Source organism: Prionailurus bengalensis, chromosome B1, assembly GCF_016509475.1.
Source record: "Prionailurus bengalensis isolate Pbe53 chromosome B1, Fcat_Pben_1.1_paternal_pri, whole genome shotgun sequence".
In the NCBI taxonomy this organism is placed as follows: Eukaryota; Metazoa; Chordata; class Mammalia; order Carnivora; family Felidae; genus Prionailurus; species Prionailurus bengalensis.
Window position 1 is genome coordinate 122,763,818 of NC_057344.1, and position 21,396 is coordinate 122,785,213.

General features: G+C 47.0%; 1 protein-coding gene across 1 annotated transcript; it reads left to right on the forward strand.

Annotated features, from left to right (window-relative positions):
• Window positions 1-1,261: 1,261 nt before the first annotated feature.
• On the forward strand, window positions 1,262-20,308 carry CB1H4orf54 (chromosome B1 C4orf54 homolog). Its single transcript, XM_043571744.1, has 2 exons — window positions 1,262-6,766; window positions 15,574-20,308. Exon 1 carries the CDS (start codon window positions 1,321-1,323, stop codon window positions 6,727-6,729), a length of 5,409 nt encoding a protein of 1,802 aa, XP_043427679.1. The 5' UTR covers window positions 1,262-1,320; the 3' UTR covers window positions 6,730-6,766; window positions 15,574-20,308.
• The last annotated feature ends 1,088 nt before the right edge of the window (window positions 20,309-21,396 follow it).

The following is a 21,396-nucleotide window of genomic DNA, read 5'->3' on the forward strand; positions in this document are numbered from 1 at the left end:
CCCACTCCATACCTACCCCCACGCCTATCCAGAAGAAGGAACATTTTTCTGTGCGGGGGTGGCTTTCACATTGGAAGGGGATGGGTGATGATGTTATTTTTGTTCCCCACAAATGTGGATGTTTAAAATAGTGCTTTATTCAATCGGCATAAGTGACACATAGACTATGTATAGTGGTGAAATTGGGCCTGGCAGGTGATGAGGGCCAGATCTCATGAAAACCAAGGGTCGTGGTTCTCCACTGATAGCACCCAAGGATCTGCTCTGAGAGTGGCCAGCACAGAACCCCTATCGTGGGGCGCCTGGCAAATTCACTTGCACAACTACTGAATTATCTGAAATGGATGTACCTCAGAGCCAGTGAACTGGGACTTTGGCTCCATTTCCATGGGGCATGCCAGCGGGTCACATTTCCTCTCTGAACCTCCCTCCAAGCCGCACTGTACTCATGAAGGGTAAGTGTATTCGTCGTTCTTTTGTGCCTTTTGACTCCACGCCCTACAGGCCTGGAATTCAGCCAGCGTAACCGAATCACGAGGCTACAGCTCAGGCTATATTTAATTGAAGGTTTATTGTCTTGCCCCGGTTTTAGAAGTTTAGGGAACTTTTTCTGAGATCGATTGGATACTGTAGAGTTTGAAGTAGTGTTAATTTTGACCCCGTGTGCTCCTTTCTAATGACTATTATTAAAAGTTTATTTATTTAAGGTCTTCTGTCTTAAGTCTTTGAAAATTGCCCTTTTATACTTCAAGTCCACACAGTAAGGATTCTAGAAGGGATTCTGGTTTGGAACAGAGTATCTTTTATAGAGTGTAACTTCGGAGAAAGAGGGATGGCATATTTTACTCCTATGGAAGTTTTATGACCAGAACTCATCTGATTTGAGATGAACGAAGAAGAAAGTGCATAGATTTTGAGGCAAGCATAAAGCCTCCCATATGTCTAGGAGAGATTTTGAAATCTTTCTGGATTGTCCTGAATTCATATGAAACGCAACGCCAAATTTGAATTTTATTTAAGAACAAGGGGAAAAAGCCATTTAATCAGATTGGGGAGTGAAAGATGGCAGTGAGTAAAGACTAATTTCATACTTGCTAGACATGGCTATAATAGATTACATAGAGCATTTGGTTGATTTGAATGAGAACCCACATGCCTCCTCCACCCTCCACCTTCTCTTTTCATCGCAGAGCCTCCTCTCTCTACCCTCAAGTGTGGTTTCAGTACGACTGGGGAACAGACACTAAAAATATTTCTGGAATGACGTGACCCACTCTCGCCCCATCCAGGAAAGGGACAAGGCTTCACAAGAAACAGCACATGCTTTCCTTTCATTTCTGGAAGTCCCTGGGTCGACCTACAGATGCTGCTCCTTCCGTGGCCGATGGCATTCAGACTCCTCGCCGCCGAAGGTGCCAGACAAACAACTGGACAGAACAGCTCCGCCACGGGAAGCTGGCCCCAGTCTCGGCCGGAGCAGCAGCCCCCCGGCCCCAGACCACCTCTGCCACCCCAGCCGGGAGCCTTCCCGCCTCCCTCGGTCTTGCCCCCACCGCGCCACAGGGGCTGAGGACCTGGGAGCTGGTGGCAGCCGCCGCAGTGGTGCCTACGGCCTTGGGGCCGGTCCAGGCACGTGGGGCCCTGCTCAGGGCCACTCTGCAGCCCCTCCGTGGCCAGGGAGGGACCCAGGACAGCCCCGGCGCTCACCACTGTCTCTTCCTGTCGCTGAAACTTAGCCGAGGGCTCGGAATGGAAGGCGCCACTCCTGAGCCGAGTCCGCAGGCCAGACCGGAGGAGGTGGGCGACCCCGGGGAGAGCGGGGCTCCAGAGAGCCAGGAGCTCAGGCAGCAGCTGCGGCCGCGGCCCAAGCCAGCGGCCTCCTCCCCGCGAGAAGCGAGCTACGTGGAGATGTGCGCGTCCGCTGGGGCCCAGGGGGACAGCGCCGGCTCCAGCGCACTCGCTCTGGGGCGCTGCCCCAGAGCCCAGGGCGCCCCTAAGAGTCCCGGGGAGGAAGCCCAAGATGAACCCAGCCGTCGAGAAGGCAAGGCCCCGGCCCCCCGGAGGAATCCTGCCGCCTCGGAGCTCTCCAGATCCCAGCTCTCCCGCACAGACGGGGGCAGCAACGTCTCCTCTTCCTCCTCCTCCTCCCCGGTGGACAAAGCAGAAGAAGGTGGCCTTTCCAAGATGGATGATACCACGACATCAACAGGGGCTCTGGCCACCTCCTCTTCGTCTTTAGGCTTTGAGAGTGACAGTGGTGAGAACGCAGTGAGCTGCCAGCCCAGGGGAGGAGGAGGTGGGGGGAGAGCAGGGGGAGGAGGAGGGGGGGGAGGGGCAGGCCGAGGGGGAGCGGGAGGGGGAGACGGAACAGAGTGCAGGGACATTATTGCCAAGTCTCAGGGCGGCAGGGACCCCCCCAAAAATGAGGAGGCTCACTACATCACCACCCACGAGATCCAGCTGAGTGAGGTGGAGCAGGACATGGATTTTGACGTGGGACTGGCCTCCCGCTGGGATTTCGAGGACAACAACGTGATCTACTCGTTCGTGGACTACGCTTCCTTCGGTGGCAGCGATGAGACCCCGGGGGACGTCACCACCCCGACCGAAGAGGACGACGACAACAGCTGCTACCTCAGCACCACTCCTAGCACCAATGCCACCCAGACTCCGAGCCCCACCAGCAGCGACCCGGCCCGCCCCGACGCCGACAGCAGTGGTCGCCACACCAGCAGCACGGAAGTGGGCAGCGGCCCCTCTGACAGTGACCCCACTCCCCCACCCACCGGGCCTGGCACCGCCACCCCGAGTGAGCCCTTGCCCGAGCCCCCGGAGGCAGCGTCAGGGGCAGCCGCCGCCGCAAGCAGCTGTGGGAGTGCGGCAAGCCAGATCCTCCTATCAATCAAACCGACTTCCCGGGCTATAAATGAGCCTAGCAACGTGCGTGCAAAGCAAAACATTATTTATGCTGCCAAGCATGAAGGCGACATGAGCCTCCGCGTCTCTACAGCTGCTGAACACAATTCAAGTTCACTGAAGCAAGACCCGGCTGCAGCCGTGGCTCAGGACCATGCAAAGAAATTCATCGCTGTCCCTGCTCGCCTGCAGACCCGGTGCGGGGCCATCCGGGCGAAGGAGCTGGTGGACTACTCCAGCGGGGCCTCCAGTGCCGTGAGCGAACTGGACGATGCCGACAAGGAGGTGCGGAACCTGACCTCCCGGGCCTTCCGGAGCCTCGCCTACCCCTACTTCGAGGCCCTGAACATCAGCTCCCGGGAGTCCTCCACGCTCTCCGAGGTCGGCTTTGGGCGGTGGTCGACCTTCCTGGACTTAAAATGTGGAGGTGTTGGAGCCAGGGTGGAGCAGAGCCTCCTGAGGAGCAGTGCGGCCTCCGTGGCCGCGGGTCTGAGGAAGGGCGGTGGGGCCAGGACCGCCGCAGACCAGCTCTACATCCAGTCCAAGAAGTCCCAGACCAAAGCCTTGGAGTTCGTGGTCAGCAAAGTCGAGGGGGAAATCAAACATGTGGAGACCCCGCTGTGTTTCCAGAAGCAGGTCCAGACGGGCTCCCGCGTGGTCACCCTTCTCGAGCCCATGAATTGCCGCAGTGACAGCAAAGCCAGTTCGGCCACTGGGCCCTGCAGAACCACCAGAGGCTCCAGCAAGGGCCCCGGGTCGGTGCACACTGACGATGGCTCGGAGACCTCGGAGAGCAGCAAGCCTGCCTCCCGCGCCGACGGCCCCCAGAAGAAGTCCAAGTTTGCTTCCAGTCTGCTCAAAAATGTCATCTCCAAGAAGATGCAGCGGGAACATGAGTTCAAAATGGAGAGGGGAGAAGTCAGCGACACATCCCACCATAACCTCTCCGGCACCTCCAAGGAGACGGCAGAGAGCCCTGCTCGGGGGGAGAAGCCGCGGGAGAGGGGCCTGCAGAGGCAGAGCTCTCGCCACTCAGAGGCGGGCTCTGAGTACACGGTGCTCAGCGTGGCGGACGCAGGTGCGGAGGGGTCCGCAGCCGAGTCTAAATCCCCAATCTTCAAAGCCAGTGCTCCTCGGGAGAGCGCCGCGGTCTCCTGGCGAAATTTCCCGGATGGACATACGGAGGAAGTCTGCGAAATTAAGAAGAGTGCATCAGAGACTGTCAAAGGCATCTTCCTCCGCAGTCAGAACAGTGCATTCCGGTCCTGGAAGGAGAAGGAGGCAGAGAAGAGGGAAGAAAAAGCCCCCATTGGGAAGCTGAAGCTTCCCAAAGGGGGCGACTGGAGGGCTGATCTCGGAGAGATCTCTGCCAGCAAGTCCACCATCATGTCTCGCCTTTTCGTCCCCAACATCCAGCAGACGCCCAAGGACAAGCAGCCGGGGAAGCAGGCTACCAAGTATCCTGCTGCCCAAGCCACCTCCATGGCAGTGATCCGGCCCAAGGCTCCCGAAATCAAGATCCGGCTGGGGAGCGTGCAGCAGCCAAGCTCGGACTTCAACATTGCCAAATTGCTCACGCCCAAACTGGCCAGCAGCAGCGCCTCTAACCTCTTTAAGACCATTGAGGACAACAGCAGAGCGCAGCAGAAACTCTTCCGGGGAGACAACCTGGAAAAAGTGCCCCAGTTCCAGGTGAGAGACGTCAGAGACAAGTCCAAGGCCCAGGGCCCCCTCCACCAGGTGAGAGATGTCAGGAAACTAATCAAAGGGTCAGGGGACAGCAGTGACAAGGGCAGCGTTACCCCAGAGCAGGGGCTGACCGGGCCCAAACCCAGGCAGCTGGCCGCTGCAGCTGGCGGATCCAAATCCCTTTCCCCCATAGTGATTACGTGCCAGGCCGTGGTGAACCAGAGGGAAGATAGCATGGACCGCGAGCCGAGGGAGAACATAGGCAAAGGTGGCAGTGGCAGGGTCTTGAATTCCTCCTCACCGGAAGGGACAGTCTTGGTTCATAGGGCATCTGGCAGGCTGCCCGTGGCCACCATTGCCCCCAATAAGCCGGAGCAGGGATCTTACCTGCCTGTGCTCAAGATCGTCTCTAAGGCTTCTGCTCAGAAGACCCCAGAGAAGGCCAAGGAGGAGGAGGTCAAGGAGGAAGGGAAAGGCCCCAAGCCATCTCGGAATGCCCTGGAGAAGCTGACTGCCGCAGTGAGGTCCATGGAAGAGCTGTACAGCTTCAACAGGAACGAGTGGAAACGCAAAAGTGACCCTTTGCCCATGATGATGGACAGCCATGTCCTGTCGCTCATTGCCAGTGAGGAGAGGGAAGGGGCTGCGGGTGCTGAGGGGGACCCAGACAAGCTGGCCCGACGACTGGGTGAGCTGGAGGAGCGGGGCGCAGGAAACAAAGGCGGTGTAGTCCTGCGTGGGGGCCCCGTGGAACGTCTGCAGCGGAGAAACTCCAACCCTAGCACTGAGAGTGTGTCTGCCCGGGCAGCTGCCTTTGAGAACCTGGCCAGGGAGAGGCCTCGATCGCTCTATATTCCCCCAGTGCACAAGGATGTGGAAAGAACCCAGCCCCTGCAGCCCCTCCCCCCACTCCCCAGCAACCGAAATGTGTTCACCGTGAGTGCCAGCAGCACCCAGAAAACTGGGGGTGTCGCTGGCAAGTTCCCACAAGGGCCTTCGCCAGAGAGTCCTTCGGCAGCAAAGGGCATCAAATCACAGGGACTCCGGTCCCTCAAGATCTCTCCGGCCACACGGGCACCTCCTGATGAGCTGACCAATAGGAAAAACGGCAGCAATTTGGAAAAGAACAATAGTGACTGTGAGAATTACCTGACCATCCCCCTTAAAGGAAGCTCTGCAGCTGGAGAGCTTCCGGGGGGCCGGCCCGGGGCTGGGAGGGAGGGGCCGCCCGCCTCCTCAGCGACCACTCTCTGCAGCTTGCCACCCCTGAGCGCCCGCAGTCAGGTCCCCAGTAGTCCCAAAGGCTCTCAGGTCAGTGGAACCGGCCGGCCAGCTTGGCGCACCAAACCCGACAACCCCAGGGAGACAGTAGCTGCCCCCCAAGGGCCACAGAGCCCCGAGCATCTTCCCACTGCCATCTACCACCAGCAGCCGCTACCCTTCACCCTGCAGGGAGCCCAGCCCCAGGTCCTCTGCTTCTCCCCACCCAGCATGCCTGCCCCAGCACCTGCAGGCCCGGCCTCAGTCCCCGCAGACCCCTTCCAGCAGCCACAGCCTCAGCAGACCCAGCGCAAGATGCTCCTGGATGTGACGACAGGCCAGTACTATCTGGTGGACACACCAGTACAGCCCATGACCCGAAGACTCTTTGACCCTGAGACGGGGCAGTATGTGGATGTGCCTATGACCTCCCAGCAGCAGGCTGTGGCTCCCATGTCCCTCCCTGTGCCTCCTTTGGCCCTGAGTCCTGGGGCCTATGGACCCACCTACATGATCTACCCCGGTTTTCTGCCCACGGTGCTGCCCACCAGTGCCCTGCAGCCCACGCCAATTGCTCACACCCCAGGGAGCAGTGAGCTCTCCTCCATGGCGGCAGAGCCCCCCAACAAAGACGCAGCTTCGACATTCACTGAGGCCCCATACTTCATGGCCTCTGGTCAGTCTCCTGCCTCCTCTTCCTCCTCGGCCGCAGCAGCCACATCCCAGCTCGTGGGGGCCAAGGGCTTCGCCCAGCTGCACGGCAAGCCTGTCATCAGCATCTCTTCGCAACCCCTGGGGCCGAGGATCATTGCGCCCCCCTCCTTTGATGGCACAACCATGAGCTTTGTGGTAGAACACAGATGATGCGCAGTCACCAGAAAGCAGAACGGAGCAGCTGCTGGTGAGTGAATGTTACTTTGATAATCAGTTTTAAGGGATTAAGAGCAATCCTACTGCTTCGTGTTTGAAGTGGCAGGGGAGGCTGTCTGTAGAAAGGGGCGTTTTGGGAGAAGAGAACAATACCCCACCTAAATTATTAAGGAGCTAATTTCCTTACCAAGTTTCCTCTTCTTCCCACTCCTCAATCCCCGCAGCCAGCCTTTCCCCCTCTGACCTTTTCAAACTGCCTGTTTTTCCCATCAGTGAGTAGGAGGGAAGTGAACCTTAGATCTGTCAGGTTAGCCTTTGGTGAGGATTGGCAGGGGAAAGAAATGAAAACCCGGTCTGGATTTTGTGGAGTGAGCTTCGCTCTATTCCTGGCAGCCCCAGCGACAGAAGGCGTGAATATTCTGAGAGATGGGTGGGAACACTGGTGCTCTCGGTGCTCTTGTCGCTCCCCACAAGTAAGAAGAATCACACTGACATTTTCCTGTTTAGGAGGTTTTCTAAAATCTGTACAAAGGCTTCTCTCCCTCCACATCTTCTCTCACTTGAAATGTCTTATACAAAGGGACTGTATATTTTAAGCTCTTGTTTTTCTGTTTCCAGATAGAGTACTTTTTCGTAGGGTGAGTTCAAGGTCTTTAGACACACACACACTTGACCATGAAAAGGGGGATATTCATCAGCTGCAGTGGCTTCTTGCATGGGCTGCTGGGTTTGATCCAGTCTGATCAGACTGAATCCACTATGCACGGCTGCTAATTCCTGTAAGACACTCGCTTTCATATCTGCATTCTTTCCTTTCGGAAAAGAATCAACCTCCACTTGCCCCCCTCTAGAAGAAATCAGATTAAGTAGATTCCTGATATCTGAATTAATCCAAATTCAGGCAGGAATCCTTGCTGTAAATACACTCCAGGGGACTTGATAGGAAAAAGGAGTTTGGCTTGTCTGAACCAGGACGATCAGACAATCAGACAGGGGCAGCCTTCAATAGGAGCACAGAAGTGTCAGCACCGTGGGGACAAATTGGCCCCCTCATTTTCCTGTTTGCTTCAGATTAGGACGTGTTGGCATCATATATGCTTCTAGGACTTTCACTTTTGGTACGATCATACTGAACCAAGAAGGGAGGTGGAGAGAAGCCGTTTCTCTGCTTATATGAAAGAAGTAAACCATTTTTCTCTTTTCCGAACTGAAGAGGAACAGAGGAACACTGCTTCTTTGTGCGATGAAAGGGCCTTAAGTCAGGAAGTAAGATCATTGAATCAGATTCACAGCTTCAGCTTCTCACCAGCTGTGTGTTCTTGGGCATGCAAACTCTTTAGCACTCATGACACTCACGTGTCAATAATATCTACCCTTCGGGGCCCCTGGGTGGCTCAGTCGGTTAAGTGTCTCTTGATTTAGGCTCAGGTCATGGTCTCATGGTTCATGAGATTGAGCCCCATATTGGACTCTGCGCTGACAGAATCCTTGGGATTCTCTCTCCCTCTCTCTGCCCCTCCCCCACCTCTCAAAATAAAGAAAGACACGTTTAAAAAAATATCTCCGGCTGCCTGGGTGGCTCAGTGGGTTAAGCATCCAACTTCAGCTCAGGTCATGATCTCACCAGTCGTGAGTTCAAGCCCCGTGTCGGACTCTGTGCTGACAGCTCAGATCCCTGAGCCCTCACTCTCTGCCCCTCCCCCTCTAGTACTCTGTGTGTCCCTCTCTCCCTCTCTCAGAAACAAATAAACATTAAAAAAAATTCAACAAAATATCTACTCCTCAAAATTTACCTCAGTGTCAGATGGCATAATAGTATATTGCAAAGTATAAAACCTTTTTCAAATTCAGGGATTGTTGCTATGCATTACATTTATTAGACTTCTAGACCTTAAGCCACCGTTCAAAAATCCTTGGGTCTTTGTGTCAAAAATTCCCTCGTTGTCCTTGCACTCTGGAAACAGAGAACTTGCATTCTTCCTCTGTGAGAGCTTGCAGCAGGCAGTGTATGATGATCACAAAGAGAGGGGTGTGGGGACTCAAGGTAAATAATGAATCTTTTATTCATTGTAAAAAAATTCAATCTGCTTCTGCAAGAGGCTCAGAATTAGACACCTAGTTTTGCAGAAAGAAAAGAGTAGCCTCTAGGCAAAAATGTTTTAATCTTCTAGACAGGTGGTGTGTTTACCTAAGGCTATTTTGGGGCAGCTAATCCTGCGAGGCCTTTGTGTGAGCCCTGGAGGTGCAGAAGCCAGGGGAAGAGAGGACACGACACAGAGGAGGGAACAACCGGGCACACGGGCACACGCTTGCCTAGTGTCCCTGCAGCAGCTGCCTCTGGCTTCCCTCCTGTCTGCTGAGTCTGGAGAGATTAGGCATGGAGTTGTTCCCATCAGACACAGATAGAAATCATAATTTTTAGTGTTCGAGATTTGAACAGTAATTTTTAAAAAAGGTTTTGCCTTTTGAAAGCACAGCCTTTTATTTTAGTCCCCAACCCCAAAGATAGAATGCAAAGCTGGCTTCTCAATTTAAGAAGACTTTGTTAGGAACTAACAATTAGCGTTTTGTATATAGGCAAAAATCTATTATCCAAATTCAGATAACTAATATCCTTCAAAACTCATCTTCCTGAAAGTCCTTTTCCACACTGTCAGTACAGAGCCCGACTCAGGGCTCGAACCCACAAAACATGAGATCGTGACCTGAGATGAAATCAACAGTCAGACACTTAGCTGACTGAGCCACCCAGGTGCCCTACCTTCCTGAAAGTTCTATGCCACTTTCTGAAGAAAGTTAGATATGTGAAAAAGAAGTGTGTTGTTCTTTTTGGCATGTGAAAAAAATTGTAAACATTGCTCAGATATATCAAAAAAAATTACGTTGTACACATTCATCAGTGGAAGCTCCTATGGATGGTCAGGGTGAGAAGTCTTGAGAGCTGGTTTCAATTCAAGATATCCTAAGAATTTGATTTAAAATTCAGAGATTTTCCTTGAGGTAGAGTAGGAGTTTATGTGCCCCTTTTAACTAAGAAGTCACACAAGTGACTTGACCTGGTCACAGCATTTCATGGAGAAGAAAATTAAAGCTTAGAAGGAATGGCTTTGCTGAGGTCCCCAGGGAACGAGATAGCCAAGATCTGCAGAGGGGGCTCTGGGCTCTCGCTTGCAGCATGCACCCTGGGGGCCACTCTGTTCTTTGGTCGAAGGCCCGGAGCAAAGAAAGGATGGCAGAGAAGGATAGCGGGCCCTGTCCTGGCAGCCAGGACACCTGGGCTCTCTACTCTGTGCCTCTCTGGACATTTTTAAAATGAATGTTTGAACGAAATGCGCTAATTCCCTCATTCATCCGAGGAACACGAACCTCTTGTTTACACTCCACCAGCTACAGTGTGCTCTGCGGTGGGGAGAGCCCCACCCACGTGTGACCTGGTCCCCCAAGCCAAGAGGGCACAGATCCGTGCCCGCAGAGCTGCGAGACCAGGATTCAAGTCCTGTCTTAACCTTTAAGATTCCTTCCAGCTCAAATAATAATAATAAGTGTTTCAGCATCTATTTTTAGCTGTACCGTTGTACCAGGGAGCCTGGGGAGCTTTGCTCCGTCCCCCTGTGTATATCTGAGCATAACCAGGTGCCATCATCTCTGTCTGCTTATGCAGAATTTCCCTTTAGTTTTGCTTTCACAGAGGGGTCTTTCTGCTTCTCTCCTTCCTGTGGTCACTGCTGCTGTGCTCCTCAAACTTTGCCATGTCGCAGCCCGGCTGAGAAGATAATTAGCAGTATTATTCTTTTATCCTGACTTGGTAATGATGTCACACACTGTGACAAATGGATGAGGCTCTTCCCAGCTGGTGGCCTCGCGGCCAGTAGTCATGACAGGAGCCCATGCTCGACACACCGGTGTGCTGGGCACACCAGTTGCAAAACTTGGCTATTTTCTCCCTTGTCGTTAGGATTTTTCTGTTTTAGGCCTTTGCTGTTTGTCGGCTTTTGCTTTGAAAGTCCCTTTTCCACAGGATCTTCGATGCTTTTTCTGCTGAGACCATTTTTGTTTTAGTTTTCTGTTATTTGACATGTGTAGCTGAGGTTTTCCTTCCCTGACACATTCCCTCTCATGCTTTCTCCTGCCCACCCACTTAGACACCATCTTTCTGTTTTAAAATTTGAGTTGAGACTTGATTATAAATACCATTTACAAGGACACAAAGATAAAGTCAATAGGTGATAATAACAGAAGAAAACTTTAACTGGCATCATGCCTGCCACACAGCGGTTAACGCAATTATTTTGTTTCAGTGAATGTCTTCTGTTTTTCCTATAAGACTTGATCTATTTGTCGTTTCATTTCTGAGTGTGCCTTATGTTGCTCCTACATGTTGGTCTTTCTTTTCTTCTTACTTCCTCCAGGTTCTTTCCACGGCTCAATAGAGCCCCCCACATCAGCAGCTGAAGTGGAAAGAGAGAGGGGCTGGATGCAGGGGCAACTGTTTCTGGAAAGTTCTAAGGAGGCCCTAGAGGGGTCCTCAGATGGTCGAACCCTGTCTCTTGCATTGAAATTACAGGAGGAACCTGGGGCTCAGAACAGTTAAGTGACCTTTCATGAGTCACTGTGCCCCTGAAGGCAGAATTGGGACTAAAAACCCAAAGTATCCCATGCGAGAGCCTTTTTCCAATTTGCTTCTTTCTTGCTCTTCATTTCCCCTTTTCTTTTTCTCCTTTGGTGGTCTCTTCTTTGGTGGTCCCTCTTCCTGGTGTCTGTCCAACCAGTTCACTACCTATCTCTTTCTTCCTTTAGCGTTGGTCTGAGAATTTCATTTACTTTCTGTTCGTTGCTTTTTGTTTTTGTTTGACAACTTTATTTTTTTTTATTAATTTTAATGTTTATTCATTTACTTTGAGAGAGAAAGAGAGAGAGCAGGGAAGGAGCAGTGCGGGGGCGGGGGTGGGGGGGTGGGGGTGGGGTGGGGATGGGAAGAATCCCAAGTAGGTTCTGTGTTTTCAGCGCGGAGCCTGAAGCAGGGCTCGAGCTTGCAAACCCCGAGATCATGACCTGAGCTGAAGTCAAGAGTCGGATGCTTAATGGACTGAGCCACCCAGGTGACCTTGTTTGGCAATTTTATTCCCTTGTACGGACCCTTTTTTCCCATTCACTTGCAGCTGATTTAGTTGGATGTCCCACCTTGCTTCCTTCTTTCTCCTCACCTTTTCTTTCTGTGGTTTGTTTTTATCACCACCTGGGTGGCCTGAAGGACACTGCTCCCTGCCTGCTCCCTCACCTGCACATTCTTTGCAGCTTCCTGTAGGAGGCCAGGTGTCAGGGCCGCGGGCCATAAGCGTGGCATTTCATTTGCAGTTCATTCTGTAATCACATTCCTGAATTGATTTGTTCAATTTTTTTCTAACTTTGTTGTGGCTTCCTCTGTCTGTTATTATCTATAGCTGCTCTTTTGTTGGATTATCTTCTTAATGTCTCTTTTGCTTTTTCTCCCTTTCTCTTTTCTTGGATTGTAGCTTCCCTCGAGCTTATTATTTGTTGCCTCCCTCCACAATTGTATTAATACCTTTTTGTTTTCTTTACCATCTATAAAATTAATAATAAATGAAAAGTAATAGCTAATGTATATTAATCATTTGTTATATATCAAGACTTCATATCATGCCATTGGATTCTGAAAGTAAGGAGATACTATTTTTTTTTTTTAATTTTTTTTTCAACGTTTATTTATTTTTGGGACAGAGAGAGACAGAGCATGAATGGGGGAGGGGCAGAGAGAGAGGGAGACACAGAATCGGAAACAGGCTCCAGGCTCTGAGCCATCAGCCCAGAGCCTGACGCGGGGCTCGAACTCCCGGAACGCGAGATCGTGACCTGGCTGAAGTCAGACGCTTAACCGACTGCGCCACCCAGGCGCCCCAAGGAGATACTATTTTTAATTCCTGTTTACAAATGAAAAAATAGCTTGTCCCAGATCCACAGATCAGCTGAAATCCAGGCCCCTGGAGCTCTGTGGCCCATGCTCTTGCAGATGACCCCTTGTATGCCCACTTCGTTTACTCTCTGCTCCAGGTGTCAGTTTCTGGCTGTGAATTGTCTCTCTCCCCTTATCTGGGGAAAAAGAGAAGAGAATAAGTGTAACAAATTGACCCTGAACTGTCAATGTCTAGCATATGCTAAGTCTCCATGTGTGTTTTTCTTTTGATTTAAAAATTAGCTGTCCTTAGTTATTAGAACATCTTATGCATCAAAGAGAATTCAAGCCAGTTTCAGAAACTTTGGGAGTGGCTGTGGCTCCCAGTGATGGGGGAGAGGGTGGTAATTGTGGTATGTGGGGGAGGGGTGGGTATAGGTTGTCCGTGTGAGAGTGGGATCCTCATGGATGCCAATGGGTTCGTGCATTTTAGTTGAGGAGGGACTGTGGGGCTTTGACTAAATAAAGGCCAAGTAGGTGCACCTTGAGGCCAGGCAACCCTGGCTTAAATTCTAACGCTCGTATTACTTTGCATAAGGGATTTGTCATGTCTGGGCCTCGGTTTCTTCAACTGTAAAATGGAAGTACCTTGCAGGAGTGTTGGGACGAATGAGTTATAAAACCGTTACAAAGGACATAGCAAACAGCTCAGGGCACATAGTAAGAGTTCAGTCTCCCTTGGAGACTAGAACCCTATAAATGCCTCAGAGCCCCCTCATCTTTCAGGCCCTCACGAGAGCAGAAAATTGGTCCTTATCTACGTGGACTTCCAGGACAGCAACAGGGGCCTGTATCCAGGATTGCTTTATATTTCCCCCAACGGAAAGCAATGCCCACAGCCCCAGAGTCCCCTTTGAGCTGGCTTATCTCTAAGGGCAGGCCCGTTGGCTGCGGGTCAGGGTACTCTAGTATCAAGGCCTTCCAGAATGTTATACAACTCTGCAGATAGCTTGCCAGCTGCATGTAGAGATTTTCCTCTCTGTCTGGGCACAGGTCTGTGTGAGCAAGGGAAAATCTGACCCAGCATCACTGCTGAACTCTGTCATGTGTTCTGGTCCTATAACCATGGGAAGTCATCCAGGCCAAACTGCCCGGTGACACAGTATAGTCACCCCTCTCATCTTTACTGGCTTCTTCATGATCCTCTGATAGGTTAAACTGGTGGATTTTCTTACTCGACCCTTAACAAGAATCGGACTAACTTTATTACTTGCAAAATTTCAAATAAAATTCCTCTGAAGTTAATGGAAGCAGAGCCAGTGTCCTGCAAATGAATGAAAAGGTGATATCTGGACTATGCATCCCTAAAAATGGTCCCAGTCGATTGTATAAATAGGTTTCTCCTCTGTTTCTCAGGCTGTTCTCACCATCCTGGAGTATGCCTCCCACCCACCCCACCGCTGTCGGCGCCCATCTCCACCCGCACCACCACCCCACATCTTCTCAGCCTGTTCAGGGAATCTTTGCAAATCTTGCCTCACGATGGACTCAGCCTGTGTGGTTGTCAGATCCATGGATCCTTGAATCTCATACTCTGCTTCTTAGTCTTCTATTTTCTTCTCCTCCCCTTGTAATTATGTTTTCTTTTCCAGTTGCTGCTTTCTATGCCCTAAGGTAGGAAAAACCTAAATTTCACAAATGAGAAGTCTCCAAACCCATCTCGGTGTCTTTCATCCTGGAGGTCACTCCTCAATATAGAAGACAAAAGAATAAAATAAACAAACATGAAGTATATACATATGAAATCATAATTATTCTTAAAGACTTTTTTTTCTTATGTATTTAACACAAGTCAATTTTTAGATGACAGGATTAAAATGTCCCTTGTCGAGCTACTCTGATTGCATATAATTGATTAGATAGCTGTTATTTGATACTCCTCAGAGGTTATTTTTCATATGACAGGGTGTTCTTAATCCTTAACAAATATTACCTGTAGGCCACTCTATATCTGTCTTCATAATATTATGTTCAAATATCAACTCTCAAATGTCAGAAAAAAATGTTTTTTAAGGCATAGTTTTAGTAGACTTACTATAGAGAGATCAACAGAAAAGGCTAATTTTCAGTAAGCTTTTAATCTTGTGATAGAATGGATTTAACTAAGTTATAGGCAATAATCAGTGTGTCTCATTTTAATCAAAATGCACTGTACGAAATTCTACATAATTTAGGTAGTGATTGTTCACTTATAAGAATTCTCAGTATAGGGTTTACTCACTTAACTGGATTACTAACTCATAAATTTCAAATATTTCTATTTAGCTTAAATATCATTTCTGCATGATATTTTAGGAATGTATCTATCACAGTTTTATCTCTGCTGTGGATGATTTCAATGAAACTAAACATTTAACTCTAAAATCATTTTTCAATAGTTGATTGATTCAATTCAAGTTTCAAAGAGAAGCTTTTCTTTGGGTACTTTCTTAAAGTCACTATAATGTCTAAGGAAATTCAGAAACACATTTGCCAACTACAATTTAAAATGTGATCTTCATCATTATTAATGTTGAAATTAGCCAAATAGTCAAATAAAATGTACCTTGATATCCTTCTTTAGAAGTGAGATCTACTGGGGTGCCTGGGTGGCTCAGTCGGTTGAGCGTCCGACTTCGGCTCAGGTCATGATCTCACAGTTTGTGGGTTTGAGCCCTGCGTGGGGCTCTGTGCTGACCTCTTGCTCAGAGCCTGGAGCCTGCTTTGGATTCTGTGTCTCCTTCTCTCTTCTGCCCCTCCCCCGCTCACGCTTCGTCTCACTCTGTTTCTCAAAGATAAATAAATAAATGTAAAAAAGAAAAATTAAAAAAAAGAAGTGAGATTTACTTTTAGTCTAACAATCTTTTCTTGACCATGTTTGTTTATAGGAGCAAGACGGAAGATGGACTATTCTGTAATCTGAAGGTTGCATTGTAACAGCACTAAGAATGCATCTGAAACACTTCCTCTACATGTGTTATTCTTAGTTTTTGCTTCTTATAAACCAAGTGTGTAAGTTTCTATATTTTCCTGAACAACCCTGTTAAAACAGTTTGTGTTATTTTAGTTTTACTAAGCTGATTGAATGGTTGCAGTTTTTCCCCTGTGAAACGATTTCTTTTTATACTATAATACAGAATATAAGCTTTCTCTTCATCTCTCCCTTCTGTACTTGTGACTAGGCAGACAATCCCTTCAGTGTTTTCATAGTTCAATCAAAACACACAGCAGAATGAGATTGGTTCTGTTGTAAACCACATCAGTAAATCAATAATCTGGATTACAAATCTCCTTATGGGTTCTTGGAATATGTGAGGATTGTTTGATTTTTAAATATGATGGGTCTGCATTTTGAATCACATACGAGCCAAGCCTAGTCATTCCCTTGGTTATGTTCTACATGTTCTTTTATTGGGTTTAGCATGATTTCAAATGTGATTGTGAAAAAATAGTAGTTTTCATTCTTGGGCTTTGTTTTAATTTTCCCATTTGTACAACGCCATGACACTATCTGTCGCCTTAAAATAGAATGGCTTGAAATACTGAAGAGCCAGTGACTGCATTTAAAATTAAGTTCTTAGTCTCAGAGAAGTATAAAATACCTATTTTCCTCTTGGAATCCAACCTTTGTTATGAGTGGATAGCAGTTTTTCGTCTTCTTCGGTGATTCCCTCTCTCCATAGTTGCATGCTCCTCTCTCACGGGGTTGCCTGAAGTCTGAGGAGTGGCCTGTTTGGGGCAGTAGAGTGGAATGTGAACTGATTCAGTGGCTCTGATTCTCTCCAGCCCCAGCCATACAGATAGCAGTGACCTAGGATTGTATCACTTGCTCCCTATGGCTTTAAGAGATGTTGAGAATCCAAATCACAGAATCTTTCATCGACTTTCAATACTGCCTCCGCTGAAACTCAATTCTGAAGGTTATTTTAGTGAGTGTTCACAGTGAGTCCTGATGAGTTGATTGGAGAGATAAATATTTAGTTTGTGGTAATTAGTAAGCATGCCAACATATACTCAACAAATGATACATTGGAATATTTCTTACTTTTAAAAAGAATAACTTGAAGGTTCTCCCAGGCTTTCTTTAAGGAGTTTCCTCTTATCTGTTTATTTGTTCAAAGGCAAGTCATCCTGGTAAAACATTTTTTAAGATCCTTATTTTGATTTTAATGATCATCGGTATTTGGTTTCTGCTTAAATTTTTTTCTTGAAGCCACAGAATTTTATGCTATTCATGACTGAAGATGTGAGTAAAACCTAAGACTGATTTTTGTGTGATTGACGTAATCTCATTTGTAGTTAGGCTTCCCGTCTCAGACTCTTGTAGGAAAAATGACTCAATTTCTCTTTTAGGGCCTTCCCGAAAGGGATCTTCCTTTAAAATGAAATTCTGTTGGGTAGAAGAAAAGGTTTGAGGCAGGAATAGTCAGCTCTGGTCACGATTCCATCAATGGGCTGATGAGCAATGAAATGAATGCCTCTATGAGACAAGAAGCATGAAATATAAAACAGCCTCTGTGTATAGAAAAGATGACCTTGTACCATACTGGGGCAAGCCTTATTTCTTTGTCACGGAGGTCTTCTCACCCAGGTACAGCAGCAGTGTCACCCCAGAATTGCCTTAATTTTTCACCACTCTTACCACATTCAGCCATTTTCAGGAGAGATTGGCTAGGTATGAGGTCATTTAGTATTAAAACAAGGAGGTAGAATCGATTTCAAAGAGCTCAAACCTGTAGTGCCCAAAGAAGCACCGTGAATTCTCAAATATTTGAACACATCTGGCAAAACCGACATAGGATTTGGGTGGATAGTACCGGAATTGACAAGACTGTTTTAAAAACGCGTGTGACTTTTAGGCAAACCCAGTGATCATACTGAGTAGTCAACTGCTTGCCAGGTCTTCAAAAAGAGAGACATTTCCTTCCCTGGAAAATGTGGTCGAATTCTTACCTGGGGGCCTGGGGACCCCATAAGCTATTTATCATTATCTATCACCAGCAGATCTGAGCCTTAAATTCTCACACTGAGGTAAACTAGTACAGAAACCAGGAAAGAAAAGAGAACTTTTCACTCATTGGTTCTATCAGAGAGGCCACATCTTCTAAGAAGCTGCCAAGGACGTAGTAAATGTCCAAGTGGTTAAAATGGAACTTTAAAAATAGTATTCTATGACTACCACATTGTTTATTGATAATTTTATGGTCCTCTATTTCATCAAACAAAAAAACAAAAACAAAAAAACAAAAAAAACCAAACCAATGCTGCTGGCCATTTACTACCTCAAGTGATAGGGACGAACGTTTTTAAACACGTGGTAATTCTAAATCCTCATTTTCAGTGTTTCGTTATTTCTTGAGGTTGCATTGCTGTTGGAATGAGGTGGTTGTGCCCTTCCTATTTCAACCAAAGTTACGTGGAATAAAGCAAGAGTCTATGAAGCCTTTTGATCCATAAAACTATTACCCTAACGATGTCCCTTTAGCTACTGAGCTACTACCCTTTTATGTCTTATGTACACAAAACCATTAATGAAGCATGTAGCATTTCCCAAATAGTGACTTGAGCTTGAATCTAACGAGAGTCCGGTTTATGCCATTTCCACTCAGGGTTACATGTGTGACTCAGTTTTCCAGAGGAACCACAGGGCATTGTCCATAGAAAACTTAACCCGTTTCCTCTTTCCCCCTGTTGGTTAAATAGTCAGGTGGAAATTTACTCCATTTGAGTTGTTTCTGGAAAACTGAACACATTTTTAACCAGTATGAAAATTTTCATCCGCAAGAATATATTTTCTTAGAAGCACTCACTGAAATTGCCCTCAGGATTAAATGAAGCCCAAATATGCAGTTAGTGACTTAATATATAAGCTCTCTGTCTGTCTGTATATGTCTTTATATGTTTGTATGTATATGGCTCTCTATGTACCACTGAGTAAATAAGCTAAAACAGATTACGCTTTGCCATCTTTATGACAAATCTCAAATGTTAACACACAGTTCAAATTCATCCTTATAACAATAGGAAATACCTAGCGATATAAATTTCTTTATCTTAATTTCAGATTTGACTTTATCATTGTTGCCTCTTAAAGAGATAATGCATTTTAATTATTTTCATACTTCATAGAAATGAAAGTCTGTGTTTGCTACAAATTGAATGCTCACGCTACCTGAAATAATACTTTGGACTGCAGGACAGTATTGATTCTTAAGTAGATTCCCTATAATCTCATGATAAGTATATATATGTGCATGAGAAAACACATTCAATAATGGTCTCTGTGTTTAAAAACTATCATGGTATACATTTTCCTATGTGGTGCTTGAGGAGTTTTCATTCTACAGTTTACAAGGTGTAGGTTTGCACCCCAAATTCTCAGGGTATAGTATTTTACCCAATACTTGAAAGCAAAAGGTGCCCTGTGTTTTATCAGTACTGTTGAGGAGAAAAATTATGTGTAGGCTTGTTTTAGAAAACTACTTATAAAAAGTCAAATTCATAAAATATGTTAGGCTTTTTCATAATTTCTAAATAGATATGATATATATTTTCAAGAGACTGTTTCTATATTCTTAACTAATTTCTGGGTCCTAAGTAGACCTCACAGGTGCGTAAAATCATTAAGAAAGCATGTAGCATTTGCTAAATTGTACCTTGAGCTTGAATCTAATCAGAATCGCAGACTCTGGTTCTCTGGGGGAAAAAAAAAAAAAAAAAAAAAAAAAAAAAAAAGCACATCCATCTGTGACACGTGCGACTACAAGGCCCAGAGGAAGATTCTGAAAATTGGACTCATTTGTATGCCCCGTGTCTCAGAAGAGAACTGAACGTTCACAGCACAGCAGTATTTGTAAGCTGTTAACATTCTTGTTTCATGTTGCAACTAGAGCATATTATTAGATTTATTCCTATTTAATTCAAAATGGTGCAGAATAAAACACACACACACACACACACAACACATCAAATTTGATTTCCTTTTTTTAAGTTTCATAATTGCTTTTTCACAAGCTAGTGTTAATGGCAGTCCTTGCCAGGGTTCCCTGAATTTACCCTTCCTACCTGGATCTGTTTTCTAGCAGGCAGTCCTTTCTTTTTCTCCCTCTTTGAGGATGTAGATGTCTGTATTTACATTGAAATCGTATTATTGTATACTAAAGACAGTGGTTGTTGAAAAGAATGTGAAGACTGTGGAAGTTATGTCCCAAACAGAGAAGAGGAAATTGTGTGGTAAATAGAGAAAGACATTGGATAATGCTGGATTGTGCCCCTGACGATGAAAAAGCCAGAGGTAAATGGAAAGAATGTGAAAATTAAAACTGCTCTCAAGGCAGAAATCATGGTGGAAAAGTTCCTACCTGAGGTCTGATTCAATTATAAAACACAGTGAGCTTGGCCAATGGGACTGTGAAATCAGCCCAACAGCTCGGAGAATTACGCTCTCGGTGTGTTGCACATGGAGAAAACTACTAGACAAGGACTCGTGAGACTGGCCTACTTACCTTTAACTGCAGCATTTGTAAGTGATTGTGCAATCTTGTGTAATGGTCTTTTATTTGGACTTGTTTGAAAAAGAAATGTTTTGTTGTTGTTTTTCAGTAAAAGTAACCGCAAAGAAAACATGCATTGTTTGTCTCTATTTGAACTCAAAAATCAAGCTTTGGGCATTTTGATTTTCTTCTGTATCCTACCTTCACTTAACTAAAATCCTCTATCATAATGTTTTACGTCCAGGTTGTGTTAGTTTTTGATTGCTGCGGTAACCACAAACTTAGTGGCTTAAGACAACACAAATTTATCATCTTACGCTTCTGAAGATCGGAAGTCTGGTATGGGTCTTTCCCTGTACCAGAGTATTTCACCTGACCAACCGAAGACATCTAACTGTGTCATTAAGTAGCATTGTGAGGAGCACCTGCCAAGGTATGTGATGCTCTGGTGACGCCCAAGAGCAACCTAGACAAGTTTCCCTGAGGGCACACATGGAGGCCCAGGAAATTGTGCTTGTCCCCTTCAAAGCATAAATATTAGAGGCACACATTTTGGAGACCGAGCGCACAGTGAGGATCAATGCTGTAACAAGTTCTTTAAGGCAACCACTTATCAACTGGAGTTGATCAAAGCCCCCAAAATATTTGAGCCCACATTCCACAAAGAGAGATGTCCAGGATCCCTCACATATGTCCAGGGGTTGGGGGTAATGGGGCAAGAAAGAGTTGAGGACAGTTACAAGCCTTATGTTTTCCTGAGTCACCTGAAGATTCCAGGTCTTGTTTCCAGTGAATTCTCAAATTCCATTCTCCATTTTGCATCAAGTGTTCACGGTGTTACTCAACACTGCATTGCCCCCATGGAGTTTAAGGCAGTACACCCATCAAATCCTGGGCATTCCAGACTCAAAACTATTTGTAGGGCAGGATTTGGAGGAAGGTTTAGGGAGCATGGGTTGGAGATTAGCAGGTACTCCCATCGCATGGCAGCCAGCTGCATCAGCAAATACCTTAAATCCGAACCAATGATATCCCCATTTTAGATAATCTCTGGTGTCTCTGGTGTTAGATGATTTCACTGGTTGTTGACTTCACTTGTACTTCAACCACTCTCCCTATTATGACATCCCTCTCCCTCCTTCATCCTCTGCTTCCTCTGCTCCTTACTTTCTGGCTTAGAATCCTCTAACATCCTATTATTTCTTACACAGAGCAATT